The sequence below is a fragment of the Clytia hemisphaerica genome, unplaced genomic scaffold (assembly GCF_902728285.1).
Source record: "Clytia hemisphaerica strain Z4C2 unplaced genomic scaffold, Clytia hemisphaerica genome assembly, whole genome shotgun sequence".
NCBI classification, from domain to species: domain Eukaryota; kingdom Metazoa; phylum Cnidaria; class Hydrozoa; order Leptothecata; family Clytiidae; genus Clytia; species Clytia hemisphaerica.
In genome coordinates this window covers 218,976-238,077 of record NW_027103520.1, presented here as the reverse complement: position 1 = coordinate 238,077, position 19,102 = coordinate 218,976, and the positions used below count along the sequence as shown (strand labels likewise).

The window sequence follows — 19,102 nt, the reverse complement described above, 5'->3', positions numbered from 1 at the left end:
CCGTTACTAGCAACCCTGCGGGGCCCAAGGCGCCGAGTATGCACCCGGCACAGTGACAAGCCGTTACTAGCAACCCTGACCCTAACTGATAATCGAATCCTGACCCCCGGAAAATTACCACGGACTAGAAAGAACGAAAAAAATTGAAGGGGCGGAATTGCTGATTGAAACTAGTTTTCACCGGAGCAAAAAGACAACTTTGGTAAAAACTGTAACAAACAGACACGGCTATAAAACAAAGGAACGTACAAAAGTTTTTCTTTAAGGACCTTAAAATGAAACCTGGAAGATCTATTAGAAAGGCGAAGGAAGAATATCTTGCAAAGACATTCAAATACGAATGCTAAAGGGCCCTTATGTATGGATATATATAGTAAAGTAGTGTGAACAAACAATGACTACTTTGGGGGGGGGGGTCATGATAAACTAGTTTATCTTGACTCCTTCAGCTTTTTTAAGGGGAGTCATTATTTACTAAGGGAGTCAATATTTCCTAGGAAATTTCTACTCTAGGGGAGTCATTATTTCCTAGTTTATATTAACTGGGGGGTCAACATTTACAGGGAGTTAAAATAATCCGCTACACCGGACTATAATATGTTTCAAAAATCATGACATTCAAATCTGTAAATCTTTGCTCAGATTTTTCGTAACTTTCCTAGCTGAAAAGATACAGCACCACTTTTGCTGTTTTTGCTCATCTTTGGCCGTTTTAGGCCTACTTCAAAGAGCTGTAACTTTTTATCCAAGAAAGATATCGAAACTAAAGTGTCCACATACTTTTGAGAGAGACCGTATAGTTAAAAAATCATGACATTCAGAATTTCAAAAAGATTCACACCATCATATTCTGTAAATACAAAATACACCTTCTCTATGTTGGGTTTTGTTATTAATTATGCGTTCGTAGACTTACTTGCAAACTTTCGCAAGCAGAAAGCATTTTTTACACGAAAAAATGGCTGAGAGGGACACATATTTCTTGAATTGGTTTGAAACTTTTGTCTTTTCACTTATGCAGCTTTAACGGGCTAAAAAGTGCCATAAATCATACATTTAGTTTTAATTTAGAAGTTTGGCAGGTTTCTTCATTTTGTCAAGAATATTTCGCAAGCATAAACTTTCTTTTTATTTAGAATATTTGAGCCTTCTCTGATTTGAAATCTTTGCTCAGATTTTTTGTACCTTTCTAAGATAAAAAGTTACAGTCTCAATAAGACTCCATAGTATGCAGTAGGGCTATTTTAGCTATTTTTTGGTCATTTCAGCCTTATTTTATAAGAGGGTTATCTAAAGAAAACTCTTTAACAATTCACTCTCCTGTAAGTGATGTTTTAGAGGTGATGTTATATTCTGACACTTTTGCAATCTAACATGCTAGGTGACTAATTCAGACATAATAGAGAATAAGCAAAAATATAGGAAGGGACAAATAAAAGCTGATGCTAACCCGTAATAGTTCTTGTATCATACCACACCCACATTATGGATTATATGTTAAAGTTTTGATCAGAACGTAAACGTCTCTTCAGGAAGAAAACACAACAAGAACTACTCTACAAGAGAAAAAAGATAGTATCGAGCGTAAAAAATGCTCTAAAAAATAATAGCGCATATTACGCATACTATGGTCGCGACAGTGAACTCATTAATTATTTAACACTCCCACTTGACAATATGACAGTGACATGTCATCATTGTCACCAAGTCCAAATATCCCTTAAATGGGTTAACAGTAAGTTTCTACTTTTGTACTCCAAGTAATGTTCGCAACTGTTCAAATTTTACTTTTGACAAACTTTTCGTGAAAATGTCAGCAACCATGTCGTTAGTTGGACAATACTTCACTTGAACAACTTTCTCATCAACAGCTTGTCTGACATAATGATACTTTATGTCAATATGCTTCGTTCTGGAATTAAGTTTCGGATTCTCGCTAAGTCCGATAGCACCTTGGTTATCCTCATATAACGTTGTTGGTTTTGTTTGTTTAAAACCAATATCACTTAACAATTGACGTAGCCATACGGCTTCTTGCGTAGAATGACTGAGGGAAATGTACTCAGCCTCGGTTGTTGACAGAGCAACAACGGATTGACGTTGAGATCTCCACGTTAGAGGAGATGTACCGATTTGAAAAACATATCCAGATGTCGGCTTTCTGGATGACTTATCACCAGCCCAATCAGCATCGGTGTAGGCTGATAATTCAACATTTCTCGTTTTCGACGAAACATAAACTAAACAATGATCCAAAGTTCCTTGGATGTAACGAAATACGCGTTTAACACCTTTCCAGTGTTCTTCACTTGGATGGGACATATATTGACTCAATACTCCCACTGAATAAGACAGATCTGGACGAGTTCCGATCGACGAATAGATCAAGGAACCGATAGCAGCTTGATAACTCTTCAGGTTGACAGGTTTCTCATCAGGAGCAAGTTTTTCGAAAGACTTTCCTGTCTCCATTGGCGTTGAGATTGGTCGGCATTCGTCCATGCCGAATCGTTGCAGAACATTGCGAAGATAAGCGGATTGATCAATTCGAATGATCCCAGCTAGTCGATCTCTACGAACTCTCATACCAAGGATGTAATTGATTTCTCCCTGATCGACCATATCAAACTTCTCAGCTAGATTCTTCTTCTCACGTTCGAGCAAATTGATATCGTTTGATGCGAGGGTAAAATCATCGACGTAAACAGCAATAATGATCAAAGAAGTTGTGTCGTTCTCCTTGATACATTTCGAATAAACACACGGGTCAGCATCAGCAACTTTATACCCGTTCAATCTCAAATAACTGTCAATAGTGACATTCCATAGACGAGCAGATTGTTTCAGTCCATAAATACTTTTGTTCAGTTTACAGACTTTGGACGGATCTTTCACGAAGCCTTCTGGTTGCTTCATGAAAATTTCAGCATCTAATTCACCATTCAAAAGTGCGGTTTTGACATCCATCTGATGTATATCGAGATCTAATTCGTTGGAAACAGCTAAAACAGTTCTTAACGAATTGTACTTTGCGACTGGGGCGAAGGTTTCATCATAGTCATTCCCTTTCTCTTGAGAATAACCTTGGGCGACGACACGAGCTTTGTATTTCGTAATCTCGCCATCTGCACCTCGTTTCTCTTTGAAGACCCATCGACTACCGACAACATTTTTGCCTTCAGGTAAATCAACTAAGTCCCATGTATGGTTTGCAACTAGCGAATTCATTTCATCATTAATAGCTTTCCGCCAGTATTCAGCTTTCTCACAGGTTATCGCTTGTGTGTAGGTCTGGGGCTCATTGGAATCAACAGCAACATTCGCCAATTCCCACCAATTGCCAGTGATGACACCTAAGCGATCAGGTGCCTTGCGATCACGTTGGGCACGTTAAGGAACCTCGACAGGTTCTCCTTGAACAGCTTGATCAGGAACGACTTCTGGTACAGCTTCCGGTACAGCCTCTTGCACGACTACAGGAGCGACTTCAGGAACAATGTCATTATCGAAATAAAACTGGCATTGTTCATCAACTATGTCCTCTTCCTTAGAATTTCCGGTAACGAGTGGAAAATCCTTTTCGAAGAACAGGACATCATTACTACGGATCATCTTTCCGGTTTCAGGATTGAACAATTTGTATCCTTTGCTGTCATTTGGATAACCAACAAAGATACACGGTATGGAACGTTTGTCAAGCTTACTCTTCTGCTTCTCAGACGGAACGTGAACCATAGCTTTACATCCAAATACACGTAGATGACTAACAACAGGCTTCTTCTCGAACCAGCATTCGAAAGGCGTTTGATCTTTCAGCTTCGATGTCGGACTGCGATTTCGAATGTAGACAGCAGTTGCGACGGCTTCAGCCCAGAATTCTAATCCAAGGTTGCTTTGATGAAGCATTGATCTTGCGAGGTCGAGGATAGTACGGTTCATCCTCTCTGAAACACCATTTTGTTGTGGAGAATAAGGGATTGTAAACTCACGTTGAATCCCTTTGTCTTTGCAGTATCGATTAAACTCTGTGGACGTGTACTCTCCACCATTATCGGTACGAAGACGTTTGACTGTTCGCAGTTTCTGCACTTTCTGACCAGTGGCATTCTCCATCAAACTAACATACTCCTTGAATTTCGACAAAGTTTCGCTTTTAGCTTTCATTGTATACAGTACTGTGTATCTTGAATAATCATCAATGAACGTGACGAAATACTTTGATCCTCCGACAGATTCGGTGCTCATAGGTCCACATACGTCACTGTGGATTAACTCAAGTGGTTGCTTTGTCTCAGAGTCTGAACCCTTCGGGAACGAATTTCGGTGCTGCTTTCCGAGAGCACACCCTTCACATTTGGGATCGACCGATTTTTCAGGATTGATGAGCAAACCATTGACAAGTTCTTTCTCATTCAAGAACTTCAGGCTTTCGTAGCCTAGATGACCGAAACGTTCATGCCATAGATCAATATCATGTCGAGCTTGAGTAACATAACAAGCCTCGTCGACAGTATTCAGTTTGTACAGTTTTCCGTGTTTCTGACCAATCGTGTAATATTTCTCGTTGATTTTCAAATTACATGATTGTCCTTTGAATTCGACTGCAGCTCCTTTCTCGGTTACGGATGGAAGTGAGAACAGTTTATTTTTCAACTTTGGAACGTATAAGACATCATTCAGAAGAATGTCGACTTTCTCTTTACCGTTCAAGACAGTCACACGTACTTGACCTTTTCCAAACGATTGTAGTTGACTATCATCCGCTAATTGAATGTTCAACGGCTGATCGAATTTCTTGTAATTATCAATACTCTTTCGTTCGTAAGTCATATGCTGTGATGCTCCGGAGTCGATCCACCATTCGTCGCCGCTCGATTCTTGGTTCGACTTCAAGGCAATCTCCGGCTGTTGATCGGTTACAAGGTTAGCCTTCTCCTTCTTGGCTTTCCCGTCGGCTTTCTTCTTTGCGCAATCTCGAGCAAAGTGATTCTTCTCATGGCAGTAGTGACAGGTTAACTTCTTCGATATTTTATCCTTGCTCTTTACGATCTCGACCTTGGAATTTCGGAGTTTTCGACAGAAATGCATCGTCACATTTCCCTTTCGATGATGGGCTTTTGAATTTCTCTGCTTCATGAATCAAACGATCCCTAACATATTCCCAGGTAAGATTGTCCTCAGCGATTGTTTCTAATGCGGTTATCAGGAAATTGTAATCATCATTCAAACTACTGATCAGTATGATTACCAAGTCATGTTCAGCGATTGGATCACCAATTGCTTCCAAATGTTCAGATATAGTTTTGACGTCGTTTATATGTTGGATGATTTCAGCACCTCTCTCGAGCTTCATGGAATACAACTTTCGTCTTAGTTGTATCTTACGCGATAAAGTCTTTTGTTGAAAATGCTTTGCGAGGCTATCCCAGGCATCTTTGCCAGTCTCTGATGCACGAATATAAATTTGTAGACTTGTAGAAACAGATAAACATACACTAGCAAATGCCATGTTCTCTCTTTTCTTAAATTTTCGTTTTTCCTCTGCAGTGGCATTGTCACCAATTTTCTCTGTGCCATTGACAATGTCCCATAAATCCTTTCCAATTAGGAACATTTTCATGTTAAATTTCCAATTGTGGTAGTTTTCAGCAGTTAGCTTATCGAACTTACAATCAAAGTCCTTTTCAGCAGCCATCACGAATTATCACAATAATTCAACAATAATCAACAGAGATAATGCACTGGACCAGAATAAACAAAATATCAGCTATCACTTTGTTGTGGACGTTGTGTCTGGGCCCATAACCTGTTAAAGTTTTTATCAGAACGTAAACGTCTCTTCAGGAAGAAAACACAACAAGAACTACTCTACAAGAGAAAAAAGATAGTATCGAGCGTAAAAAATGCTCTAAAAAATAATAGCGCATATTACGCATACTATGGTCGCGACAGTGAACTCATTAATTATTTAACATTATAAACAACTCCAGTCTGAAAAAAATTCGATTGATAGTGGTAGAGAGAATTCCCAAAAGACATTATTACGTGGAAAGTAAGTTTCCGCTCGATGTTTCTTAACCAATAGAAATAGGAGCACAGAAAGCAAATAGGTCCGCTTTGGCGACCAAACCCAGCTTTTTGGGGCTATTTTCATAAGGGTTTATTTCTCTCATCGTTGTTCATTACTTAAATACTGAGGCTAATTTCAAATTGCACGCCAGATTATTTTCAACGGTTAATACTTTTGAAAAGACAATATAAAGTATCCTGGAAACCTGACGACGAATCTGATCCTTCTGATTTTTATGACGACGAGGGCTTTAGCAACGGGTTTGGTCTCCAGGAACGACAAATATCACAGACGTTTATCATACGATATGTCATTTGTGTGAAGAAGTCAAGAATATGGAATCGATTTCTATTTTGAACTTATATCATATAACAATTAAAATACCTCTGTCTCACAGCTCCGGTGGAACTCTTTTCCTCAGTGGGGATAAAAATCCCTTTCGAAATCCCAATAAGGATAGAAATTCTATTCGATTGTTCCAAGGTTAAAAAATCCAGTGGGATGGTTTTGGAGTGCAATTTTATGGGAATTAAATTCCAGGGTATTTTCCCGACGGGGACGAAATTTTTGCCCGAATTTTTGACATATTTTCCAGTGGGTCTGAGGTCCCGACAGGTCTGTGACACAGGGGTGTATCAAAAGCAAAGGTAAAATCAGCTTTTTACAATACGTGTCTATTTAATTTAGGCAACTTAGCATTATTCCTAAGCAAAGTCTTTTAAAGTCTTCTCCATGTCAAGCCACTTGCATTTTTACAATTGCACCTTTGATTGTCATTCCTTGTGACTGTTCTTGTGGTGTTGATTTTCTATAGCCCTCAAAAATATGTATAGAAAACATCTTAATACATCCCTCACGCTCCAAATGCTCGAAACCTTCCATTATTTGGGCTGTGAGGTAACTTTCTGCCATGCAAAGGACAATCCATCCTTCAGACTTGGTCAATTCACATAAAGAACGAATACAGCTAATACCAGGGTGAGACGGAGTGGCAAAGAAAACGCCACTAGAACAAATCAAATCGTATTGCTTTGAGCCCATTATGGAATGGTCGTCATGGGAACCTATTTTAAACAGATTATTCATTTTATGGCGACGTTTAGCAATATCCAAAAGTTCTTTACAAGGCTCTGTACCGTCGATATTGCAAAAGCCGTACTTGTCAATCAGGATATCTGCCACAGGTCTTATTCCGCAACCATAGTCTAGTATCTTGGCATCTTTACTCTCTCCTAACAATCCATAAATTGCTTCTGAAATTCGCTTTGGTCCTTGGAATCCTCCCTCAGATCTCACTTGAGCATAATTATCAGCGAATTTGGCGTAAAGTTTTTGTTGTTCTGCAAATTCTTGTTCGACATTCAAAGCTTCATTTCTTGCTCTGTGGAAGAATTTCTGACCTTCTTCGTTAAAAGCTGCTACAGCGCTCATATTTGCTTTCATTTCAATGTTCACAGCCTTTCTGAAAAGATAACTTTAGATAACTTGAGTGTGTAAAACGCAAATGTTTATTTTCATGAAATTTTATACACTGATTTGTTATTTAGGCGAGGGAGGTCAAATCAATTTGTTGTTTTACAAGTCAAGCTTGTATAATAAAAATAAAAGTACAATGTATAGTAATGTGCCCTCCCGGCTATTACCATAATGGCTTTATGGCAACTCCTGAACTTGGGCACAGGATGTACGGTTACACATATTTTATGGATTGCATTGTGGAGTCACAAGAGTGCTCAAACTGCGAGCAGCGAGCAATGCATAATGCAAATAGTGAGCGTCTTAAGGGCTCTGACCATAGTCCAAAAATTGATTTAGGTATTTGAACATAAAAGTTATATTTCAGGTTCCTTAACACTTTTAACAAAGAATTGCCTTTATAAATTGCTTTTTAATCGAATCCCTTAAGAGTAATTAAGAATTTAATTGCAAAAATGACGTTATGAACTTTAAAAAGATGTTAATAATATGTTGCATTACCCTCTTTTACAAAAAGTGCTTAGTTTTAATGGGTAATTAACTTTTTTGTTTCAAAATTTCTTTACACTGTCCGCAAAGAATTGAACTATTTTAAATTTTGCGGAAAATTTTTCTAAAAAGATGTGTCAAAAGTTATGATTGTTTTTTTAAGCAAAATCCACCCTCGCGAGCCAGGGCCGATAAACGATTCTGCGACTTAAAGAGGCCAGTACCGTATAATTGGAGGAATCGTTTAGGGCCCTGGTACTTTAGAAGAGAAAATATCAAGAATCTTGATATTTTTCGACCTTTGGACTCTGGCAGCTTGAGTGTGGGCAATATGTTGCGAAGACAAGTACAGCCGAGCTGCGAGCACACTTACTAAAATAATTTATATCAAAATGCTGTAAATAGTTCTTCTCCGTATGACCATTTGGCATGGGAAAAGAAAATAATGTTGATTTGGACATTTGGAAGCGAAATGCAAGTAGAAAATGACTGTGTTTGTTGTTTTGAAATGAGAATGGCTTTCCTCTGTCTTTTAATGGTTTTTTACTGGCTCAAAATAATGCAATAAGTGCCTTGCAATAAGTCTCAACTTCCAATTACTGTTTTTTAAATTTGGCTCTCTGATATGGATATTTTTTGTGGTGAAGTTTTAGGGTTGGTGCAGAAAACTGCTGTGAACTGGTCTTAAAACAGTTAAAGCTATAAATTAACTGGCTTTAAACACACTCAGCTAATCTAAAGAAATTTCAACCTTGAAATTGTTGCTTTCTTTCTCACTTTTAGATATGTGAAAAATAAATAAAACATTTTCAACAGCTCTAATGCTTTGCTGCTGACTCTGGCTGATGCTGCTCATCCAAAAAGTAGCTGATAGAATTTTTATATCCAGCCTCAAGAACGTAAACTCCAATTATCCACCCATATCATGTCACCACAGCTGGGAACGATGAACGACAGTGACAGTAGCAGTAGGATGAATTCAATCAGATTTTTGTACAACAACATAATGTTTTTGTGTGTAAAAACATGAAAAGTATCATGTCCTCAACATCATCATTGCATCTTGCTTTTGTGACTAATTAGCTGATTGGAATAAGCATGAGCTATAAAAACTTTGAGAGATTGCACTATTTGTTAGCCCTGGTTTTCCAGGATGCTAAATAACTAAATGCATTGCTCAGTCATCAGTGTCAGTTGAAGTTAATTTTAAACATTTGGCCACTGTATGATGTTTAACTGGTTTAAATAATAAGAAAGAAAAAATTGATGGACACTTTATGGACTGTGTAACAATTAAGAGTGAAAATGCTTGATCTTTGTTACTTTCACTTCACTGAAAAACAATTATTTAACGAAAAGGGACAATTGGAGATAAAATGGTGAAATCAGCAAGAGGCAAAAATTGCGAAAAAATAAGAATTTGGGGAATACAATTACTTTGGAGAGAACTTATTTTGGTAAGGAGCTAAATAAAATAGAATTTTTTATACTGTAAATGTGGTTTGAAGAAAATCCAATTTTTAATTTTGGCAAAAACTAATTTGGCCAAATAGCACGTAGTATATAAAGTGGTTCTTTTATGTTAAAAATTAGTGTTTCAAATAGAACTTTGTTGTTACTAGGGGCCGTCCAATGACGTACCCACTAAATGTCAAAAATTGAGTAAGATATAACCCCTCCCGATAGGCAAGCAGATGCAAATAGCTATACCCCCTGGTGAGTCGTACTTTTTTCAATTCACCCCCCCCCTGGCTGAAAAAAAATCAATTCAAAAGGCTTGGGTTTTTCCCCTTTTTCTATGAGAGAGAAACAGCTGATATTTTGTAAGGAACAAGCGAATAATAATTCTCTTTTTATTCTCTTTCAACCAATTTTACAAGCAAAAAAAGGGGCTGTGAATCTTTTTTCTGCGTACTTACTTTTTCTTTTGACCCCTCCCCCTTCCCCTCTGTACGCAAGCATATGCTTTTGAGAAGACACCCCCTCTCCCCCTTAGTGTGTACGTACTATGTGGACGGCCCCTTAGGAAAATCACTGGAAATTTTAATTCTGGCAAGGACTTATTAGGGGCCCTTATTATGGTGAGGCAGGGTGAGGAAGCAATTCTTTCAATTTTGGCGACAACTAATTTTGGTGAATTTTGTTCTGTACTATATCATCATTCATAAGATTTATTTAGTTATTTAGAGAACACATTGATTATGTAAAATACCATTTTGAAATTTTATGAAAATTTAATGCTAGCTATGAATCATTGTGTAGAGTTTGAGTTAAATTCTAATTACAGTATATGAGTTTTCTGACTAGTAAAATGATTTGATATTCTTGTGTGAATCTTTATACGTGCCATTTTTAAGATTTTTCTTGTGAATCTTTAAACGATTTTCACTCAGGGTTTTGATAATAAAAACATGGCGTATAAGTTTTTTAGAGATTTGGCAGATGATCAAAAAAATCTGCAGGAATACATTTACATGAAACTTTAATAAACTTGGAACATTTCTTTTATTCAAGTAACAAAAAAAGTTAGAAATTTACTGGTCCTATGAAAAATTTCATGGGAAGGCTTGAAAATAATATTAGATTTTGTTGAATTTTCAATATTAAAAGAGGTGGTTGAACAGGCCTACCCTTAAAGAATAAATTATGACGGAATAATTTGGCGGATTTACCAGGATCCCCATACAAATTAAATTCCCTTCATTTAATTATCTCGTGTATTCTCCAAAGTTGCTTTTCAGGCCTTAAACAATTTTTGCTTATTTGGTAGAAAAAAGTTCCAAAAAATTATCTTGTTTATCAGTCCTTTCAGCTTCAAAGTATCAGATGCTTTAAATGAAACAGCTTTGCTCCAAAGAAAAGTACATTCAAAAAAAGAGATATGTATTCATTTTTTGTAGTAATTTTCAATCATTTTGTATCAAATAAGAGAACTTGAACTGAAAGACATATATAATCTTAAAGTTCTATCGGAATTTTTGACCAAAATGTAGTTGATTGCTATCTTTGACAAGTCCAGAAATATTCATCTATAAAATTGACACTTACCGCTATGAAAAAAAATCTGTCAATGTTACTTAGACTGATCCTATTGATTTTATCCTCAAAATAGGTTAAAAACTGAAGACTCTATGGAAAACTTTCCAAAAAATTTGTTATGTAGCAAATCAGCACATGATGACGACAGTGAAACATAATCTTTAGGTCAGAATAAATTCAACTGAAATCCAAAAAAGTCTAACATGTCATAATTGATAATCTAGGACAGATTTATTATTTATATGTTTGCATAAATTTTATCCCGATAAAAAAACTACTTCCAGCTTCAACATTTTTTCATTTTTTGTCAAATTCAGTCCAATATACACACTGTACCATACTAGTTTGTATACTTTTGACATTTACGGTGGTCAATATAAATAAATTTTCAGTCTGGTAATAGGATATGTTTAAAGAATTAATTCATGGTAAACATTAAAGAAACAGATTTATTTCTTTTTCAATACTTGAAGTTTCTTGCTTTTACACATTCATCAGTTGATTAGAATTGTTCACATAATTGTATAAACCATAACCAGAACATTTTTGCAGTGAGTTTGTATTGTACGTAGTCTCAAGTTTTTCTGAAAAAGCTTCTTCACCGATCAGTTCATTTTGACTACCAGTCAAGCAATCACTGGAGATGTATGCTTTTTTCTTTTTCATACTCCTGATGCCAATGGTCAAGATAGATGCCAAAATGTATAAACATCAGTCATTCATCACGAGTGATCAGATTATAAAGAAACATGCGAACATGCAAATTGCTGTTGGAAATCAGTTCAAGCAAAACAATTATATGTGGACAGCAGAGGGTCTTTTCGAGTGAATCTTTAAACTATTTTCCATAGTCATTTTGTCTTTCTGTAAAAAATCGTTTTACAAGCAGTTCCAGTTGCTTCAGGGATAGACCAGGAGACTGCTTATCAAGGTCTCGTAGTATCTTTCTCTGCCAATCAAGTTTCATTTAAATGAAATTTTCAATTTTTCAATTGATTGGTTGCCAAGAGTTCTTCATACTCAACTTTCATGTTGAGAATCTGTCTTGACTTTAAATGTATATTTCTTCCATTCATTCATATTTACTTGTTTTTTTTTATTTTTTCAAATTCTCGGAATTGTAAAATGGCGGATTTGCTAGACATACGTTTCGCTACATGCTAAAAGTCTTTCGTTTAAGGCACAGGCTTATATCCCCCGTCACGCGTCATCAGAATCATCAATAGCGTAGGGGGTTAGATAAGCCATGGAGGAGGGTGAGCAAAATCAGATGAAAAATTGATGAAAACCACTATTTTGAAGATTCGAGACAAAGAAGCTTCAAAAATTTTCCGCAAATTTTTATTGTTCGTAAAAGATACCCATCTATGCGAAATTCTTTCAAAAGTTTTTTCTCGCCGAAACTAAGCTCTTCAAGTTGAAATACGTTCCTCGCAAAGTCCTCATTTTCTCTTCATCAAATTTTGCAATGCATTTTGAATTTCAGATTCAGGAATAGTTGTCTCAAAATGTATAACATGCCATAGTTTTTGTTAGTACACAGTCAAAACCATTTTAAACATGGCAATTATGAAAAATTCACTATGGTCAGAGCCCTTAAATGAAAACTCTCCACCCAATCCAAGAGTGCTCAAACTACAAAAGCAGTGAGCCAATATACAATGTATAAAAATAAAAATAAAAGTATAATTTTACCTATAAAATCACCCAAAACAGGAGCAAAAACTATTACGCCTTGACAAAATTGCGAGATAGAAAATAAAACGGCACAAAATGGTCGAATTCATGGATTAACATAAAATGAACATAAAATTCCCAAAACATTTGAAACATTTTGAAACATTTGAAACTATACCAAAATCTTGAAAATGTAGGAGACTGTAAAGCAATGAAATTAAAATGTGCAACCAAAATGAATTTTATTTTCACTTCGTTTTTTTGAATTTCAGGGTTGGTCGGTCGGGCCAGTAAAACAACTAATCAAATTTAATCTCGCTCACTAACCTTTATACATCTCTCGACCATGCTACATCCACCATCTTTGATCGGAGTTTTTTTTGGAATTGATAACCGACAAGAAGCTACTGCAATGTTATAGATTACCGTCTAACGGCGCTACATCATTAAAGGTATTCGAGGAAAAGTAGATCTAGCGCTCTCGATGCATTTTCACCGCTATCGAGTAGTGCCGCCATTAGGGTACCGATCAAAGATTTTTGGTTGGCCGGGATTGAGTAACTTGGTCCAGGGATATATAAAGGTCAGTGGTCTCGCCTTACAGTAGGCGGTTTGAGAAAACATGTCTCGACTTTAACTAAACTTATAGCATTGAAATTAAATCCAAAACACTCTCAGAGGCTCATTTTTATGCCCTGCAATCTTTTCGAAATATTGAATCAGGGACAGTAAATAAATTTAAGTTAGACCTTCAAGTATGGGATATACAGTGTGATTCAATAAAAACCGTACCCCTATACTTTTCCACGTAATTATTTTTCGATATAAAGCTGAAATTTTACACACATATTATGAATTTAGTAGCAAAGGAAGCGTTTGAAATTTCATAGCTCTACACAATGAATCGAAAAATACACGTTTTTTTTTTTATTAGAACCTAGTTTATAAGAACATATAGGCTGAAATTCGTCGAAAAATTAAGAACATCTTTAGAACATGCCCAGCCTCAGTTTGGAAAAAAATGACAAGAAACTACAATTTTTTCCTCTTTTTAAGCAGTTTTAACCGAATTTAGGGATGGATCTTCAAAAGTCGAGAGTCAAATATTGTCAAAATTTTGCCAAATTTAAGTGCTCTTTATTTTGTATCATATTGTCGATTTAGAGTAGTCTGAAAAATTAAGAACGCATTTCAGAACATTTTAGGCTGAAAATTGCTAAAAAAAATAAGCACATCCAGGCTCAGCCAAATTTTAGGTGTTCTAATAAAAAAAAAACGTGTAATTACGTCAAAAAGTCTAGGTGTGCGGTTTTCTATTAACCTGTATTTAGAGATTTTTAGAGAGGGGAGGGTAAATGATTAGAAAGAAGCGACCGATTTGAGATTTTTTTGTGATTTTCTTGAAGAATCATAAAATAAGCAAAATATATAAAAAGATAAAAGAAAGAAATATTATTTACAAAAAATTAAAGGAATGAAGAATCAAAGTATTTATTTTTTCGGGGAACTGGGTATAATTGAAATAGCTGGATTAAATTGCCATTCTAAGCACAGGTTTCAAAGGCTCTTCTTGGTCTTTTGGTTGGCGTGATCGAAACGCCTCTCGATCGATGGGCGTTGCTGGGCGTGGATTAGGCTGCATTCTTTGCATTTCTGCTCGAATGCTGACATTCAAATTACGCTCCTTGATTTTCTATAATTTAGAATAAGAAAAAAGTTATGTGATTTAACAGGGTATAAAACTTTAGAAGTCTTAAAAATATTTAATCAGTTTAATCTGTACATTGTCTAACTTATATGTAAGTTTTATTTATGGAAACATTTGTCTTTTCCGAAATGAACTTTCCCTCCCAGTTTAATATGGACATATGAAAATCTCTTTTACCTTAACTTTATCATTTTGGAGTTGTATTTTGTTTCGGGCTGCTTTCTCACATTTACTTTCTCCGTAACTCTTTTGAATTTGTTGGTCCAGCAGTTTAGCGTTCTCAAGGGTCTTTCTGCTTCTATGGAAACGCTCCTTGCGTGCGGTGATTGGGCGCAATCTTTTTGTCTGACTCTCAGCTCGGCGGTCAATGGCCTTTGCTAATTTTTCTTTTAGCTCATCCCGAGTGAAATTTCGTTTGTCTTTATTTAACGAAGGTGTGTCAGGGCGGTCAGGGATAAGTCCGTTTTCAGATTTGATGTCAAATCGACCGAACCCCGCATTGTCTTCATAGACGGCACAGTTCAAGTCTTTCGAGTTTTCCAGTGTGAAGTATCTTTGTGATAATATTGGAGCTTTCAGTGCCGTCTCTTCGCATTTTGGTTGGCGTGATTTGAAGGCGCCCTCATCGAAGAAAGGGGTTGAAGGGCGTTTCAGGCCATCCTGACATTTCATTTCTGCTTGGACACTTATGTTTAAATTTCGTTGCCGTAATTTCTGTAAAGACAAACGAAAATTAAAAGAATTATTTTATTATTTCAAGTTTTGATTTCCGATTGGAAGGTTCGATACTGTAATGCCTCAATGGAAATATTCGATCAGAAGCGTGATTGATTTATTTTTGAAGGAGAAGTGCTTATACAATTTTTCTCACTTACTTTGGCTCTCTTCTCCAGTTTCTCATTCCGTCTTTGAGCAGCCAGGGTTGTTTTGTTGACAATATTTTGTTGTTTGTCGTTTTTAGCCAATTCCATATCAACGACCTTTTGGTTATGTCTTCTTTTTCGTTCTTCTTTTTTCTACCAAAAGAAAAAATAAATAATAAATACACAACTGTCTCTTAAATTCAGGATATGTAGCGCTTGGAATGTTTATATATAAGGTAGACGAAGACATTGAGCCCCCTCCGAATTTTTACCCGCCCGCGCGGACAAAATTCCCACCCAACTTTTTATTTCCCGCGCGGTCACTCTTCCTTTATACGTATATATAAGGTAACTGATTATAAAGAAATATGTTGTAATTGCTTACCTCAATTTTATCGGCTTTAAATTGTAATTTAGTATTCTCGACCTTTTCAGCCTTGTTTTCAATGTTGGATTTTTTATTATTTTTGGAGATTTTAAGTTTCGTCTTGCAGTGTTGAAAACGTTCTCTTCGGGCTGTAATTGGCCGCAAGCGTTGAGTTTGTGTCTCGACCCGCCTTTCGTTGGCTTTAATCATCTTTAGTTGTAGTTCACCGCCGGTAAGACCTCTTTTTGGTTTAGTGAGTGATGGCGTGCTTGGGCGTTCAGGAATGCAACCACCCTCTCTGTTAATGTCCATACGGGCGTAATCTTTCTTTGTGTAGATAATGCACTTTAATTTTTCGTTCTTTTCCTTGGCATTTGCGATTGGTGCAAGCTTGTTGGAAACATTGGAAGTAGCCACCTTGTCTTCCAACGTTTTGAAAAAGTCATCTTTTGAACCATGAATCGGTGCTAACTTTTTATTGATTGGACGATCTGCAAGTTTTTTATCAATTCTATTGAACATTTGACTGACTTCTTGCCCATCGATTTGATCATCACCGCCATTTGTGTCCGATGTTTCATTCTTTACGCTTTGGCAATCTATATCTTTGATGAAACTGGCACATCTCTTGTTATCAATGACCACAGCAAGCGGTTGAACCTTTCGATGTTTTCGTCTCTTCAAACTTTTGAAGAAATTGAAGAAATTCCCCAACCTTTTTTTAAGTCCAATGTTTTGTTTAACAGTATCAGGTGTTTCAATCGATTCATTTTTGACCAGTTTGGTGCGGAGCCGCAAGTTTTTGAAGATAGATTTGTCTTTGGTATCGACCTCTGTTAGTACATGAAAGAGTAAGAAAATATTAAATGGACGAACAAAAGAATTTTTATCAAGCTACAACAGTATATGGCTATAGGTGCTATGGTGTAAATGTCACCAATATGCTTATGCTGTCGAATCTTTTTCATAGTGATTCACTTGACAAAGTGAAGAAACCTTCGCCTGGGTCAACCCATAATGTCAGAGGGGAAAAGGGTAGTCAGCTCAAAGCACTGACGGACGCTAGCTGATAGCGTCTAAACTTGCGGACGATATGGCGCCTCAAAAATTTAGAAATAAATAAATTGATAAGAATTAATCATTATTTCACCTTTAGCGCGAGGGTCGAAATCCAAAGGCATAACTTTACTGTTTTTACGAAAAAAGAACACTTCTTTTCCTCTCTTATAAGAGAAAACCATATTGAATATATTATCAATAAACGTTATTTCAAAATATATCTGTAAATTTACAAAATTACCAGAGTGATAGTACCGCTGTACTACCGAATCTTCTACTGAGTTCTCAAAATTTCCACATGTTGGTTATTCGTTTGGAATATTTTTTATTTGACGTCAGAAAATTAGCAGATAACGTCAATAATTCAAAAAACTAACCATTTTGATATTGTTACATTGCCGTGTTACAAAAGAAAAGCCTGCTTTAATATTGACAGAGACTGTGTAATTTTTTATTCAGTTCTGTAGTTAACACTTAATTCTCACGTTTCTGCTCAACTTCGTTTTCGAAAATGTCTACGAATGGATCATTGTCTGCATTATTGATTTCGGCTGTACTATAGAGAGTGCTGGGAAAGCCGACCGATATAGTTATGATTTAGACTGGCCGTTAGGTATTGAAATGAAACTTTTCTGTGAGCGAGAAATGATGACGTAACCCCTCATTTAATGTGAAAATATGACAGGAAGATCATTCAAGTCGTTGTAGAGGACAACTGCGGTGGCAACATTGCATGACACGTTAAACTTTAATACCACAGCTTCCTCCGAATATAACTTCCGTTTTCGCTTTTTGGACCGACCTGGAGGTCCTATAAATTAACCGTTGTCCGTTCGTTCGTTCGTTCGTCCGTCCGTCCTTCCGTTCGTCCGCTACCAGCTTTTCTCGCGATTGGCTCATTAGTTTTTTCTGATTTTTGGCACAAAGATGCAAAATGGCAATGCCTAAAATGCGACGGAGCCCGAATTTCTGGCCGTAAATACCGGAAATATGTTTTTTTGGCATTTTCTCGAGATTTTATCATTAGTTTTTTCTTATTTTTTGCTCAAAGATGCGTATTAACAATGCCCAAAACATGGCCGAGTCCGATTTTTGAGAAGCCGGAAATCGTTGTTTTTCTGGATTTTCATTGGACTTTTTCCATACAATTGGTTGTTTTTTTCATTCAAAAACATTATTAATAGCAATGCCCACCATCAAGCATGTTTCAATTTTCAATAAAATTTATTTTTGAAGCCGGAACTATTTAAAAATCGCCGGAGCAACCTATTTTCGCCGGAAAGACAGTATTTCTTGAATTTCTCGAGCTGTACTTTAGATTTTTTTATGAAATATTGCACACTGATGCAAAATGACAATACTTAAAATGTGACGGAGCCCGATTTTCGAAAAACATTTTTTTCCGGTCGAAAATGCCGGAAGTATGCCGGAAAAACCGGTTTTTGACATTTTCTCGAATTTTCATCCTTAGTTTTTTCTGATTTTTTGCAGAAAGATGCGTATTAGCAATGCTCAAATTATGGCCGAGGCTGATGTTCGAGAAAAATTATTTTCCGGTCTGAAATTCCGGAAATATGCCGTTTTTGCTGATTTTCATTGGACTTTTTCCTGATATTTCATTGTTTTTTCATGCAAAAACATTATTGATAACAATGTCACCATCAAGCATGATTTTATTGTTAATAGAACTGATTTTTATAGCTGGGACTTTCTAAAAATTGCCAGAACAGCCGAGAATCGCCAGAAAAACAGTTTTTTTGAATTTTTCAAAACATGACTGAGTCTGATTTTTGAGAAGACCATCATTCATCATTCCTCCCCCCCCCATCAACAATCAATGATAAAATTTAAGGCGTTATGTCTTCGCTAAACGCTAAACTTATTGTTTTCATTTTTCTCCTTATTGCTATCTAACTTTCATCATCAGGTAGGTCCATTCAGCATCTAGCTTGTTTTCCTCTTTAGATGAAACTCGTCTTAGACCATAGTTTATCATTTTGTGTTAACGGGATGATTTTCATTTTTGTGTTGGATATATGATCGATACTTTGGACAACCCACTTGATTTAAACTTTTCGGAAGATTTGGACAACGACTAGGGGTGACAAGCATCAAGGTTATATTGTCAGTACAATCTTCTATTTTTCTTTCAATGCTCTAAGTCATAAACGTATGCAAAGTAATGTATCATACTGAAAAAAACACTTTTTGGCGATAATTTATATCATCGATAACTCAATTTGAGTCTATAAGGCTCGCAAAAATTAAGAAGAAAGTGTTAAAAAATTATGACTTTAAAAAAAAACAAGGCCTGAATTTCTTCGTTTCAAAATTTGACGTGTATTTATGAACGT

General features: G+C 36.3%; 2 protein-coding genes across 2 annotated transcripts; both read right to left on the bottom strand.

Annotated features, from left to right (window-relative positions):
• Positions 1-6,805: 6,805 nt before the first annotated feature.
• LOC136799384 (uncharacterized) lies at positions 6,806-7,501 on the bottom strand. The gene has a single exon (XM_067056097.1). It carries the CDS (start codon positions 7,499-7,501, stop codon positions 6,806-6,808), a length of 696 nt encoding a protein of 231 aa, XP_066912198.1.
• A 6,755-nt stretch (positions 7,502-14,256) lies between these two features.
• Positions 14,257-17,000, bottom strand: LOC136799381 (calponin homology domain-containing protein DDB_G0272472-like). The gene is made up of 5 exons (XM_067056094.1): positions 16,840-17,000; positions 15,708-16,522; positions 15,335-15,475; positions 14,637-15,173; positions 14,257-14,444 (listed from the first exon to the last, which is right to left on the bottom strand). The coding sequence occupies exons 1-5, from the start codon at positions 16,928-16,930 to the stop codon at positions 14,283-14,285; spliced, it is 1,746 nt and encodes a 581-aa protein (XP_066912195.1). The 5' UTR covers positions 16,931-17,000; the 3' UTR covers positions 14,257-14,282.
• Positions 17,001-19,102: the final 2,102 nt, after the last annotated feature.

Coding starts and splice junctions, on each gene's coding strand:
- LOC136799384 (XM_067056097.1), bottom strand. CDS start 7,501: ATGAGCGCTGTAGCAGCTTTTAACGAAGAAGGTCAGAAATTCTTCCAC.
- LOC136799381 (XM_067056094.1), bottom strand. CDS start 16,930: ATGGTTTTCTCTTATAAGAGAGGAAAAGAAGTGTTCTTTTTTCGTAAA. Junction 15,476..15,707: donor TTAAAGCCGATAAAATTGAG/GTAAGCAATTAC, acceptor TTCTTTTGGTAG/AAAAAAGAAGAACGAAAAAG. Junction 14,445..14,636: donor TCCAAAATGATAAAGTTAAG/GTAAAAGAGATT, acceptor TCTAAATTATAG/AAAATCAAGGAGCGTAATTT.